The sequence below is a fragment of the Acanthaster planci genome, linkage group LG19 (assembly GCF_054643075.1).
Source record: "Acanthaster planci isolate LZ-2023a linkage group LG19, COTS_SCS, whole genome shotgun sequence".
Taxonomy (NCBI): Eukaryota; Metazoa; Echinodermata; class Asteroidea; order Valvatida; family Acanthasteridae; genus Acanthaster; species Acanthaster planci.
Window position 1 is genome coordinate 912,984 of NC_141795.1, and position 13,656 is coordinate 926,639.

The window sequence follows — 13,656 nt, forward strand, 5'->3', positions numbered from 1 at the left end:
CATCAAAAAGCTGTGTGTAAGTTTTTCTGGGCTTTAATTACTGTTCATACAACCTCCATAAAATTACCTAATTTGCCATTAGACAATTATTTAAATTTTTTCGAAGAAAAGGTTAATTGATTATTTCTTCTGCAGTGTCCTTTGACACATCAACACTGCACCGTACATGTAGTTCAGTGATGGTCTGGTTTTTTCCACCGTTTTGTGTACGTCTTGTATCGTCTGTCTTTTCAAACTTCTAAGTGAATTTGTGTCAAGTAATTTGCCGTTAGCATTTCAGTACAAGGAAGATTTGAAGACGCACATGAATCTTCATACCTGTATGAGAAAACAAGGAAAAAAATTAGTTATTCGAGAGAAATTCATGTGTTGTTGAAAAGTGTTTAGTTTGGAAGGTTCATCTGCAAGTGAGTACATGTGCATTACTTTTTTTTTCACTGAATGTTTCGCTGTATGAGAAAGATGTGCCAAATTTTCACCCAACTTTGAGGAAAGAATATCACATTCATTTTATTAAATGAGGGTTGGAAAAAATTAACCAGATTACTTGATTTCCTTACAAATTTTTTGCTGAATCCTTTCTTTTAGAAGTAAATCAATCCCGAAAACAAAATCTATTCTTCCCGACTGTTGCAAAACGAATGTGATTTCATAACCGAAGAAAGTGTGAACTTTTGGTACACTGTTATCACCGACAAAAAATGCTTGAGGTGCCTGAAGTGTTAGTTGCAAAAGCGTTTCCACAAGCAGGTAACGACCCCATGAGGTGAATGTCAAATTTCTATATCTCTGTTTCCGTTACACATGTACTACACAACAGAAAGTACTTTCGAATGGAAAGGGAGTTTGCTTTTATTTGACCTTGAGTGTTTCTGTTCAGAATTTTGGTTTTGTTTTTCGTGGGCAAGGCTTGGTTTTTTTTTTTTTTAGTTTATTTGTGGCAGTCATCTCGCCTCAAGCATATCTCCTTTCCTTGTCAATCATTAGACGACCTTGAAAAGTTATCATATGTTCTTGCTTGTTATAGTGGGACCACGTAGCTTCCAAAGACCTTGATTTTTAAATATGAGGAAGAAATTGATTTTTTAAAAATGCAAATATGTATTAGGGAGTGACAAGTCCTTGCCTCGAGCTGAATGGCTCATCAGACCAGATCTTATTATCAATTTCCTCAGCAAGAAACAACTTAAAATACTTCTCTTCCTTTTGGATGGCACACTGAAGTCTGTTGCAGTTTCCTCGTCAGCTGATGCCAGTATCCATTTACATGTACATGTATACTCTAGGGCATAGAGAGGCAAATAGGGTAAAATGGCTTGCCCAAGGACACATCATGCATACATGTGCATGTTCCTAGCCCCAGGTGGATTTGAACCCTTGGCTAAAAGTTACAAACCCCTCCTCTAACCATCAGTCTCCTTTGAAACTAGGAAACATGCTACTAATTAGAGAATATTCATGGATTTTAACCCTAAAGGGGGGAACTAGACATCTTTTCAGATATCACCACATTGTATTTTGTTCAGGAGCGGAGCTTTTAGGAGTTTTAAAGTAACTCTTTGCAGTCATTTTGACATCAATTTTGTGAAAATCAAATGTGCTGTTCTCACGTACATGTACAGGTAGCGTGAATGTTTTTTGAGACAGGTCAGCCAAAAAAGTCTATTTATATTCTTCCACTGTGTTGCTCATTACACGCAGGCTGTTGGGCATGTAGCCTTGAACTTCAAATGATCTTAGCAACAAAACTGTTTGTCTGATTGAGTTCAAGCTTCACATTTGTAATCATAAGGGTTAATGAAAGTCTAGTCCTTCATGCAAAGAAACTTTCAAAACCTTTGCAATTAGACAACTTTTACGAAGCAGTAATTTTCTGAGGTGAGCCCAAATAATTGCAACATCCTCCATCCTCTTCTGCTGGGCAGGATGTTACGGTGTAGTACATGTGCACGTAAATTGCGTAAGGTGGTGTGTGCAGTGAGTGCATCATTCTCAGACGGTCCTCTTGAAAGGATTCTGCCAGCCTAAGCTCAGCTACTGGCCCAGTTACTGGTTCAAATTTTCAGTTAACAGCGTTGCATATTTCTGATTGGGCTATAGGATTTGTCAGGTTGATTTTGGATGTCGAAACCGGGAATTTATTTTTTGGCAATTTCTTATGTCCATTTGAACAATGAAAAGGTTCAGTGGAAGAGACGTCAGTTTAAGCAGTAAATGAAAAACAGTTCACTGCTGCATATACTGGAATTGCTTTCACATATATTGGTGAAAAAAAAAAACAACAAAATGATGCTTGAAGATAGGATTGTAATTTTTGAAAATCAGCTTTTGAGTTGATCTTTAAATTGTGAAAGGTCATTGGGATCTTACTGCTTTCTACGTAATTTTCTTCTTTGAAAAAAAAAATCAATTTTCCTTGTTGGTTTCTACTAATTTGAATATGCCAGTACTGTCCTCACCACATGTGTGACTGCATGTTTTATTTTTTTGTGCTGTGTTCAACATTTGTGTTTTATTTCTTATAATATAAAGTGTAGAATGAGTGAACTGATTACTAGTGATTAAGTTTCATATGAAATTGATTCTCAGTTCTGATGTGTGAAATCTAAAACCCCTTAAAAATATGTTTAATTCAATGTTGTCATGCTTCCATTGTCTTTATATGCTGTGAATTTGTGTTTTTTAGGCCATCGAAATTTTATGAGTCTTTCATGTGTGGTATTATTTTGTTTATTTCCTGTTTGGACATGCAGTTGGGGCAAAAAGTTTACATACGCCTGGTGGAACAAAACCAGTTTTCCTCAAATTTCACAACTTCACTCATTCCTACCAACTTTTCTTTTCATGAGGACAGACAAAATGGGTCTGTACTTAATGTACATGGTTTATGCCTCAAATAAAAACACCCAGAGACATGATTCATACATGTACTGTATTCTTGTGTACAAAAAGTCAATATTTTACGTACTCCAACCTGAATATTTAGTGTCTTTTTCTGTATTTTTGTCACATCTCATAGTCACAGTGGACCACTTTCTGAAGTGTTTTAAAAGATAATAAGGGGGTAGATGTAAATGTTCACAAAATAATTTTTCCAGAAATATTAATATTTTGAACCATAATAAATGTCTCTGAGTATTTTCAATTGAAGTACACACCATGAACATTAAGTTGAGGTACTATTGGTCTGACCTCCTAAAAAGAATTGGCAAAACTATTAGAATAGCAAAAAATTGAGGAAAACTGTTTTTTTCTACCAAGTGTATGTAAACCTTTTGGCCCAGCTTTACATGTAATGCACATGTATCATATCAAATGTAGAAATCCTAGTTATAATGCCTTTATGACCAAACAGGATGGTTATGATCTAATTTTTAAGTTCTAATTTTTATTTTTTTATGGCATGGGTGTTTTTCTATCAGGATGGCTACACACCCCTCGCTGTGGCCTTGCAACAAGGACATGACAAAGTCGTCGCCGTCTTGCTGGAGAATGACCGTGCGGGGAAGACCCGACTGCCCGCCCTGCACATCTGCTCACGACGCGACGACACAAAGGCCGCCCTGCTCCTGCTGCAGAGCGGCCACAACCCAGACATCACATCAAAGGTAGGGGCCAGCTTGTGTCCGAGATTGGGCCTTGGCGCCACAAAGCTGAACTGAATCATTTGGGCACTTGAGGAATATTGTTCAACCACACAGTCTTGTCAAAATGTGAATAGGAGTGGTGGTAGAAGAACTGGGTTTGCGATAGCACCATGCGAAATATATTGCTTTTGTGAGCATGTGTGGTTCTGAAGGCAGTCTCCTGATGATGGACAGAGCATACCGTCTGAAACGTGGCGTACCCTCTGGTACTTTTCAGAATCGCACATATTCACAATAGAAACACTTTGCCTGGTGCTACCGCAAACTCATTACTTGACTTGCCCCCTTCACTGTGCAAAACTTCAAATGGCAGGAGTGGTACATGTTAAGTTGTTTGGAGCTTTGCTGGTGGAGTTGTAAACAAGGGAATTAGGCTTGTAGGGAACACTGTAGAAATATCTCTTGTGAGGAAGTGTTGGCTCTGAAAAGAGCTGGTTAATGGAGAGGGTCCCAATGCTTTGAACAGCGCCCTCTGTTTGTCCTATGAAGTACATAGTTGGCTTCACTTGCCGAGGGGGTCTTACTGCATGTCTCCACCTCTCTCTGTCCATGTATATCATATGAAGGAATAGAGATTGAGTCGTCCGCATCATTTCCAGTCATTCAATTGCTCCACTCCGTGAGCATATGATACTCCGTGGACAGTACGTGTATCTCTATTCTTTTCCAGCATTCTGATACTTGAAAAGATTGTCAGTAGGTTCGTCTTTGGTAGGGGACAGTACATACCAGTAGTTCTGCCATTCACTTGCCAATTAGATTATTTGGACCTTGATTGACAAGTGTTGTTTGTGATCTGCTGAGCCTCATTCTTCTCAGCAAGTTTAGAAGGAGGAGAGCCCTTGAAAGAGCTTGATCACTCCATTTGATCAATTGAAACAAGGTTTGTTGGCGCCCTTGCCATTTAGAAAAATGATCCAGCCTTGCCGTAAACTGTACACATAGTGCCCAACAGGAGAACATGACAGGGATGACGGGCCATTGTGTCTTGGAGTTTGGTGAAGTTATTCATGTACATATTTGAATGAATGAATATGTAAACAAAGCAAAATAAAAACCTACCAGTAAGGACAAAACAAAATGGCCCCCCTCCAAAAAAGAGAGCAGTTTTTGAAGCGTCAAAGCCCTATACATGTCTGTAAACCACTTCAAATGCTGAATTGGAAATCATAGAAATGAAATTATAAGTATTACGAGAAGAATCCAGTCACTATTGCTTTCCATTGGAGCACAGACTGTGCCATTGGTTTTCAGCAGAGTGGAAGATTTGAGCGATTCTGGACGGTTTCTTATGGCAGTACCTATAGAGTTATGGTTGATTTATGGCTGTGTCTTAATCTTGTGTCTAGAATTAACTTTGTGGCTTGGCCAGTTGTAAATGAGTGCACACATGCCAACAACTGACATAGCCATAGCCCCAAATGACAATTGTCAGATGTATCGCCTGACAGCTCAAAGTCTAAACCTATTATGGGCTTTTTTGACAGAGTGGCTTCACGCCCCTGCACATCGCGGCCCACTATGGCCATGTCAACGTGGCCACTCTGCTCCTCCAGCGCGGGGCATCGGTGGACCACGCCGCCAGGAATAACATCACCCCCCTGCACGTGGCTGCCAAGTGGGGCCGAGTCAACATGGTCAACACGCTGCTGGACCGAGGAGCCAGGATTGACGCCAAGACTAGAGTGAGTTTGTCATCACCGAAGGGCTTGGAAAGTGGTCTGAATCTGGCATTTGAAATAATTAGTTGAAAAAATAGTTGTCCTTGTCCAAAAAATTCCGTCAGAAATGACACACCGTTTGTGATACACAGCAGACCCAAACTTTTCACAAGCATTTTGTTTGCAAAAATGTAGTTCCTGGTTCAGACTGTAAACAATCCCCTTGCTCAGAAAAACACTCCAAAAAATGGAAAAATGTTCTCAATTTCTTTCCATCTCTCTGGTACAAAAACAAAAATGGCAAGTTTGACGTACATCGGGCAACATTTATGGTGATGTTTTTCGCTACTGGGAATTTGCTGCCCATATGTTTGCCTGACTTCTCAGATTTGCATTTACGTTTGGCTTCGCGCAAAGTGTGGATTGACCTTGAAAATTGGATGCTCCAAACAAAAATACTATTATCCTAGTCTCTTCAGACCCAACACAGGTGTAATTGATCCATTTTGGTGAAAAATTGAGAAATCAACCAATTCTGTGGATTTCACTTCAGGATGGGCTGACACCGCTCCACTGTTCAGCCCGTAGCGGACATGACCAATGTGTGGATCAACTCCTGGAGAGAGGAGCTCCCATCTCTGCCAAGACAAAGGTATGAGCTGTCGACTTGTCGATCAGCTTTCAAAAAATGTGGATTTGGAAACATGGTTCAGGGTTTGGAAGAAAAAGAAATATAATGAATCGGATTGATCTATTGTTTAGAATGGTCTGGCACCTCTGCACATGGCAGCCCAAGGTGATCACGTGGACAGTGCCCGTCTTCTGCTGTACCACAAGGCGCCCGTGGATGACGTGACCGTGGACTACCTGACCCCACTGCATGTGGCCGCTCACTGTGGTCACCACCGTGTGGCCAAACTGCTGCTTGACAGGAAGGCTAACCCCAGCGCCAGAGCTCTGGTAATTATTTCTTAGATGTTGAAATGTTGGACCTTTGAAGTTAAGGTCAACGATTTTGGTTGAGAGGTTCAGAACTGCTGTTTTTAAGTCACACTTTCTGCTATACTTTTAGAATTGAGCAGTTTGTCGGTTAACTCCTAGCTCTTCCACATGTCTGAATCAGCTTCTGTGAATTGGACTAATTCATGGCTTTGTCCTAAATGCTTCATTTGGGCTGGTAGTAAGGCAGCCAAATCACTTCCAATAGAAGAATGGATTTCTGCCAGCCATTGGCAACAGCCGCCTTCAGTTTTAGCTGCCTTCAGTGCCTTGTCGTAGAAATTGGCAAGTAGCACGTAACTTTTTGTGAAAAGAGAAGAATCTGGATTGGAATTAATGCTGTCAGCATCTGCAGTGAACTACTTTTACCCGACGTTTGTCTCCTTCAGAACGGATTCACTCCCCTTCACATTGCCTGCAAGAAGAACCGCGTCAAAGTGATAGAGCTTCTACTGAAGTACGGAGCATCCATCCATGCCACCACAGAGGTGAGATCCACTTGCTGGTTACCTCAGACAAATGATCGCTTTGATATTGCGATTAGGAAAAGAGATAAGCCCTCCTGTCACTCTGTTGTTTTCAAGTACTCGTTGACAAGAATGATCACCGAAAATTACCGAAAACGGTCCGTGTTCCACAGGTTGAGTTCTCTTGACTTCAGCATGAGTGCCAGCAAAGTAAAAAGGCACACATTTTGGGGGCTGCAGTGCAAACGCTGATTTATAAAAATGTGTTAGGGAGGCTTAAGAGTAAGGCCCCCTAAGTGAGCACAATTTGAGTATTTTACCGCAGAATTTCTCATCAAAGGGCAAAGAAGGTTCCATTGTACACACTTGCACATTTTCCTCAGCACCAACTTTTGTTCAATCCGCACAGCGTACTTTTCCTTGGACGGGAGCTGACCAGAAAGCTGGTCAGTAGTAGGCTGTCATTCCAGCCAGTGATAAAGTCTTTTGAGACTTGCTGCCAAGTATGTAGCGTTTGATTTTTGTCCTCTGACCTGGTAATATTCTCTTGCTCTCTAGTCTGGACTGACTCCGCTCCATGTCGCATCCTTCATGGGTAACATCAACATTGTGGGCTACCTGATCAACCATGGTGCCAGTGTGGATGAAACCAACGTGGTATGTTTTCATGTGAAATCTCTTCATTCGTTTTTTTCAAAAATAAGACATATGTAGCCGCTGCAGTCGTATCAATTTCAAAGGTAAGGATCTTAATTCTCATTTCCAAACGTTCTAAAAGACCAAGAGTGTAAACGGATGGCAGCATTAGATTTTGATTGCTGCTGAATTTGTACCGTTGGTTGAAAAATGAATCTTGGTATGCTGTTGAAAAATATCGATGGATTTGTTATATTCCTGATCTGTTGAGAGATAAAAGTAATGTTTGGTGAGAATTCAAAATGAAGCAGGTGTTAACTTGTGGTTTTCTCCCCAAACCTGGAAATTGAGGTAAACCTGGAAATACCTCCTGTTTAATTTCACGGTCTCCCTTTGTTTAGATTCAGGTCATTTACTCCTTTAAATGTCAGCCACATAACTAGATTTGGAAGTCACAAATCCTTCCATTAAGCGCTCATTCTCAAATTTATTCATTTATTTTTGTTGTATCATTTCTGCACGTCAGCGTGGCGAGACAGCCCTCCACCTGGCAGCCCGTGCCAACCAGATCGACATCATCCGCGTCCTGCTGCGCAACGGCGCCAAGGTGGACGCCCGGGCCGCCGAAAACCAGACCCCGCTCCACATCGCTGCCCGGCTGGGCAATGTGGAGATCGTGACGCTGCTGCTGGAGAACGGCGCATCCCCTGACGCCCAGACCCGGGACCACTACACAGCACTGCACATCGCTGCCCGAGAGGGAAAGGAGGACGTGGCCGCCGTGCTGCTGGACCATGGGGCCTCCTTGTCCATGCAGACCAAGGTATTAAGGAAAATCATGTCTCTGAAAATGTTAGCCAGGCTCATAGACCCTAATGGGAACTTTGGAAAACCATGAGAGGATGATGCGCTTTGTGGAGGTCGGATGGAGATCTTTGTATCTGGTCCACATTTGTGGAGGTCATGTTTTCAGTACTTCTGCTTTTAGTTTGCATTGGAAAGAAAAGCCGACCTCACTGGTTTGATACACCACTCACTCACTTTGGCTTCCTGATGAAAAGGGACATTTTGTTTGGCACAAAATGTTGAGTTACATTGTGCAAGAGTCACTGAAGTGTCTTGAAGTCTAAGTGGCAGTGCTAACTTGGGCCGCATTTTGTTAGGTTGAGGTGCTTTTTGTCAAGTTTTCACTGATATGCTTTCTCAATTTGAGTTTTTTTCCAGATATGTCGAAATTCTGATTGATACAATAAATCGCAGACATTGTATGCCATGCCTGTTTGTCAGTAAACTAAAGATTGAACCCACAATTGTTGTAGTCACCGTTTAATACAAGAACCAAACCAAAAATTAAGGCAACATGACATTGAGGCAAGTTGTACAATTTGAAAACAGTTGTCGGAATAACGATATGACCAATTTATATAGCACATTCCACCACTGACGGACTCTCATTGTGCTTTAGACCTTATTATCCCTGCTTAATGTGCCCAAAAACATTCCTATAAACATCTTAACTCTCTTGGGGAGCATCAAACCAAGAGTGCAACCATTCCAGGTGCTACGAGGTCAACTAGCCACAAATAACCCTCTATGCCCTTACAGGGTACCCGTTTATGCCCCCTGGGTGGAATTAAAAACCACACTCGTTTCTTATCTGATCCAACTACAGAAAGAATTCACTCCTCTCCACGTGGCTGCCAAGTATGGACGACTGGGTGTGGCATCGCTGCTGTTGAAACACTACGCTGCTCCTGATGCTACAGCCCAGGTAGGGATAGAATGCGCTGAAGCCCTGACCGGCGTCGTGGGGAAGATTTTCGTCGTTGAGAAAATTTGGACTGAGCACTTTCGTCGTTCTCCACAACATCATTCATCTTCAGTAACTACTGTACAATACACTGTATGTCCTCAGAACTGCAAAAAAAGTGTGTTTGTGTTGGTTTAGTTAATGCCGAAAGAATACTGAATGACGTCCAGACAAGAGTGCCCAGGTTTTTTTTTTTCTTCTGAGATTTGCTTGCTACCTTGCTTGTGCAATGTTTAAATGATTGTTTTGGTCTTCTGCAACCTTATTTATTTGTCGTCTCTCAGAATGGCCTGACACCACTTCACATCGCTGCTCACTATGACAATGTGGAGGTTGCTATGCTGCTTTTGGACCAGGGTGCTTCGCCTCACACCGTGGCACAGGTAGGTCGTCTCCTTAACCCCATTTATCTCTCATCCCTGCACCTGTCAACTCGTAGGTGCCCCTCCAGCCCATCAGGCAGAGTGGGAGAATTTTGAGAGAGTGTGCTGTTACACGTCAGGAAAAAGAGAGTACTTGCAGGAAGTCATGTTGTGCAGGTTTGGTCAATTGCCATGCATGCAAGTGGCTGACTGCAGCTCACAGTTGTTTGAAAGGATCGTAGATAACCTTTTCTGTCAACACTCGATCCAGAAAGTCCTTAGAGATCACTTGAAAGCTGTGGGCACGTGCTGGCATTCCTGAGAGATGTGGTTCAGTGGTGATTGATGGTTTTCCCGATGGTCTACTGTCTTTCTAGAATGGCTTCACTCCGCTGCACATCGCCGCCAAGAAGAACCAGCTGGACGTGGCCACCACCTTGCTGGAGTACGGCGCCGATCCCAACTGCATGACCAAGCAGGGCATCAGCCCCATCCACCTGGCGGCCCAGGAGGGCCACACCGACATGCTGTCCCTGCTGCTGGAGAGAGGCGCGAAGCCAGACATCGCCGCCAAGGTCAGACTTCAGAACCCCGCCACCCCCCACCCCTCGCCCTGTTAACTTCTGACAGCTTGAACACATACACAACCCACGGCCCTGAATATCAATGTATGGCCTTAGGCTCCTACAGAGCTCCATGACTACGCAGCTTAATATTGTCCCAGAGTAGAACAGCCTGCGTCTACTTAGTGCCTTTTTTACATTTTATGGACAGCTTTTTTGAGCAGAATTTTTTGTTATTTCATAAGTAGCGATCACAGGCAAGAGTGATTACTTGTGCCTTCACTGCCAACTGGTCATTAATGCACATGTACATGAATGTGCTTCTTCAAGATTGAAGGTATCGAGTTACCTACTATTTCACCAGGTACCACGGTGATATGCGTAACCATCAAGGTACTTTATTTTGTGTTTCATTTGTGTGTTTATCCAATTTGCAACCACAGAATGGCCTAACACCCCTTCACCTGGCAGCCCAAGAGGACCAGCTGGACTGCGCCAAGGTCCTGGTCAAGAACGGCTCCGGCATCGACCCCCGCACCAAGGCCGGCTACACGCCTCTCCATGTGGCCTGCCACTACGGCAACCTGAAGACGGCCGCCTACCTGCTGCAGAACGGAGCGGCTATCCAAGCCAAGACCAAGGTAATAGATTGACGTTGCGGTGTTGTGTCAAGGAACTGGACTCGCTGCACTAAGCCATATCCAACTTGCCCGATTGACTTGTAAAACATGGAAGCTTGTTAAGCTCGAGTTTGCATGTTACCCATTTGTATGAAATGAATCGTGAGTTGCCTGTGCCAGCCTTGAGTTTGACGTCTTTTAAGTGCCACGTCGACGGCCAGTCATTAAGACCATTTTGTGTAGGGCTGCACTGTGTGATAAAGGCAATGGACACTCAGAATCTTAAACTGGGCCTTTTAAGTCAACAAATTCAGAATGCACTTATTGAAACTTCAATCTTTAATCCAAAAGCATTCTTGTATCTACACTCCCAAGTTCAATTTTGTCCTCCAGCACTGACTTTTGTTGGTGTCTACTGTCAGTCGTTTCTCTTGTATTGTTCACGGCAAACAGCTCAATGTTTTGAGAGCAAATTCTGCCTGGAGCACATTATGTGTTTGTGAATATCTTCTTTTGACAAATACAACGGCTTACTACTTTGTTTGTTTTATTGCATCGTTACAGCATGGCCTGACCCCACTCCACCAGGCTTCACAGCAGGGTCACGTGGCCATCATCAACCTCCTGCTCACCAAGGGAGCTGACCCGAACGAGACGGCCAACGTGAGTAGTCCGGCCATCGCTGAAAAGAGAAAGAGAGAGTGCAGAAATGACTTGGGCTTCTGTTTACTCTTGACTGGCCCCCCAAATCTGCCAAGATCCAGCGAACCTTGCTTGTTTCTCACTCTTGTTAATTTTGCCAGTGTTTGTTACCGTTACACGTATCCGATAGAAAATCCCCCATTTCATATTGAGCGAGCATGTTTGACAGGCATTTTCTCTCTTTCTTTCACAGAATGGTTACACTGCTCTGGCCATTGCCAAGCGTTTTGGCTACATCTCCGTAGTCAACACCTTGACGACGGTCACTACGGTGGAAACGACCATCGTCCAATCGGTAAGGTGCATCACTGTGTGAAATCTACAGTGCTGCTTTTACTCATTTCCCAATTGCCACTTCATGAAACTACCGTGAATGCATTCCCGCACATTTGTACAATTTGTAGTTGTTTGACCCAGAGTTGGAATATGGTCACCTTATGCTTTGAAGGGCTCTCAAGCCAGGGCACCAAGTGTTTGAAACTGTGAAAAAATTTACTGTGCTGCTGCTCATGTTGATGTAAAAGTTACAATGCAGTGATAAAAACTGAAACTTCAAAGTCCAGCCTAGCAACATTCATTCCGGCATGCGTACCAACATACCACTCTCTCATCAGTCCCAACCCCGAAGACCTCTGTCTAGACTGATGTGAAAGCGAGCAAAATTTCAAGGGGGTGAAGTTTGAAAAAGAGCTTGTGGGAAACGGCAACAGTTCAAATGCAGTATGATGTGACGTTCACAGCTGACCTTTAATGCGAACTTTTCGGAATAGCGGAGTCTTGGGGAGTTTTAAATTGCAGTGGGCCAGGTGCTTGATAACTCACCAGAGCCTTCTTAATCCCTTTGTATTTATCTTTAGTGCTCAAGAGCAAATAATTTTTTCTTGTTTCCTTTTAAATGAATGCTCTATTTGTATTGACCTGTATCCGCAGCCTACTGACGAGAAGCTGAAAGTCCAGGTCCCTGAGACCATGGTCATCTCCTTCATGTCCGATAACGAAGACGAAGGTTAGTGACAGTGCTTCATTTTCTCATTTTTAATCTCCATACCCCAAAAGTTTGCCCAAATCATGTTTTTTTTTGGTTTGTCTGTGTGAAGTTCATTCATAACAGGCTGAAAACTGACTTGCAGTGCATGGATTGAAAAGCTGGCTCATTCATTTCTTTCTTTTTTTCCCTCCACTTGAAATTTCTTTCGACAACTTAATATTCCGGAGACTACAGATTATAAATCATTGGCAGCTTTAATAGACAGGCTCAAGTCATAGATGGAACAATTTTTGAATGGCCCGTGCCAATTCTAATTTCAGAGGTTCATAAACTGAAGTAGTAAATTGTCCCATTCCTTGAGAATGTTTTCACCACAGTTTAAATACTGAAGATGTTTCAGAGAAAAATTTTTTGAAGTTACTGTGAACTTAGAGGAAAATTCACAGAACAATTTATGCGAGTCGAAGCCTAAATTGTGTTTATTTTTTTTCCTTTTTCACTTTTATGGTCTTTAGTTTTTCCCCAAGTGGCTGAGTTTGCACTGTTTATTTTGCAAAATAAAATTGCTGCCTGTGTTCAGCTTTTGTCTGGATTTTCTGGTTCAGTTGACCAGTTGCCAAGATGTTTGTAAAAATGCAATTGTACCGTTGCACTTCAAGAGTTCATATAAGTTTAGACTTTTTTGGGGTGCACTTTTTCAGCTGTTTTCTCATATTTGACAAATGTTGTTTTGAAAATAAATGTCTAACTTATTAGAGATATATCTGACTCAGTTACTGTTTAGAAAAAAGCAAATTACATTGGTATCGAGAGAAAAGATCTGTTAAATAGGAACCAATTTTGTTGGTGCATTTGTAAACCCCTTTTTACAGGTCGTCAATTCTTTGTCTATAAAGGCCAGCGTAGACGGATATTGTCCCCCCTAGGTGAGACGGGAAGACACAAACAAAACACCTTTTGTGCCCCTTCCCACTAAAAACTGGGCCACGAGGCCCAAATAACGAGATTAATCTGTAGAAATCTCTCATGGTAATAGAAATATTCACAGAAATCACATACTAAACATTAGATTCAGAAATCTCCAGCCATGTAAAGACTGCTTTTATCTTTTGAAACCCCACTAAGCATGAGAAAAGAGAAGTCACCATACATATTTGTCAAAATCAATAGAAACTTAGGAGCAATTTGTTTGGAGAATTTC

At 42.3% G+C, this 13,656-nt stretch overlaps 1 protein-coding gene across 50 annotated transcripts in view; it reads left to right on the forward strand.

The window, feature by feature from the left end:
• The window catches only part of LOC110973034 (uncharacterized), a 173,678-nt gene that overhangs the window by 90,698 nt on the left and 69,324 nt on the right, over positions 1 to 13,656 (forward strand). For all 50 annotated transcript variants that reach the window (XM_087130110.1, XM_087130109.1, XM_087130113.1 and 47 more), the window contains 14 exons: positions 3,423 to 3,608; positions 5,135 to 5,332; positions 5,862 to 5,960; positions 6,071 to 6,268; positions 6,697 to 6,795; positions 7,333 to 7,431; positions 7,937 to 8,233; positions 9,083 to 9,181; positions 9,505 to 9,603; positions 9,960 to 10,157; positions 10,589 to 10,786; positions 11,330 to 11,428; positions 11,661 to 11,762; positions 12,398 to 12,473. In XM_087130110.1, coding sequence (XP_086986236.1) covers positions 3,423 to 3,608; positions 5,135 to 5,332; positions 5,862 to 5,960; positions 6,071 to 6,268; positions 6,697 to 6,795; positions 7,333 to 7,431; positions 7,937 to 8,233; positions 9,083 to 9,181; positions 9,505 to 9,603; positions 9,960 to 10,157; positions 10,589 to 10,786; positions 11,330 to 11,428; positions 11,661 to 11,762; positions 12,398 to 12,473 — 2,047 coding nt within the window. The remainder of the gene's footprint in view (positions 1 to 3,422; positions 3,609 to 5,134; positions 5,333 to 5,861; positions 5,961 to 6,070; positions 6,269 to 6,696; positions 6,796 to 7,332; positions 7,432 to 7,936; positions 8,234 to 9,082; positions 9,182 to 9,504; positions 9,604 to 9,959; positions 10,158 to 10,588; positions 10,787 to 11,329; positions 11,429 to 11,660; positions 11,763 to 12,397; positions 12,474 to 13,656) is intronic.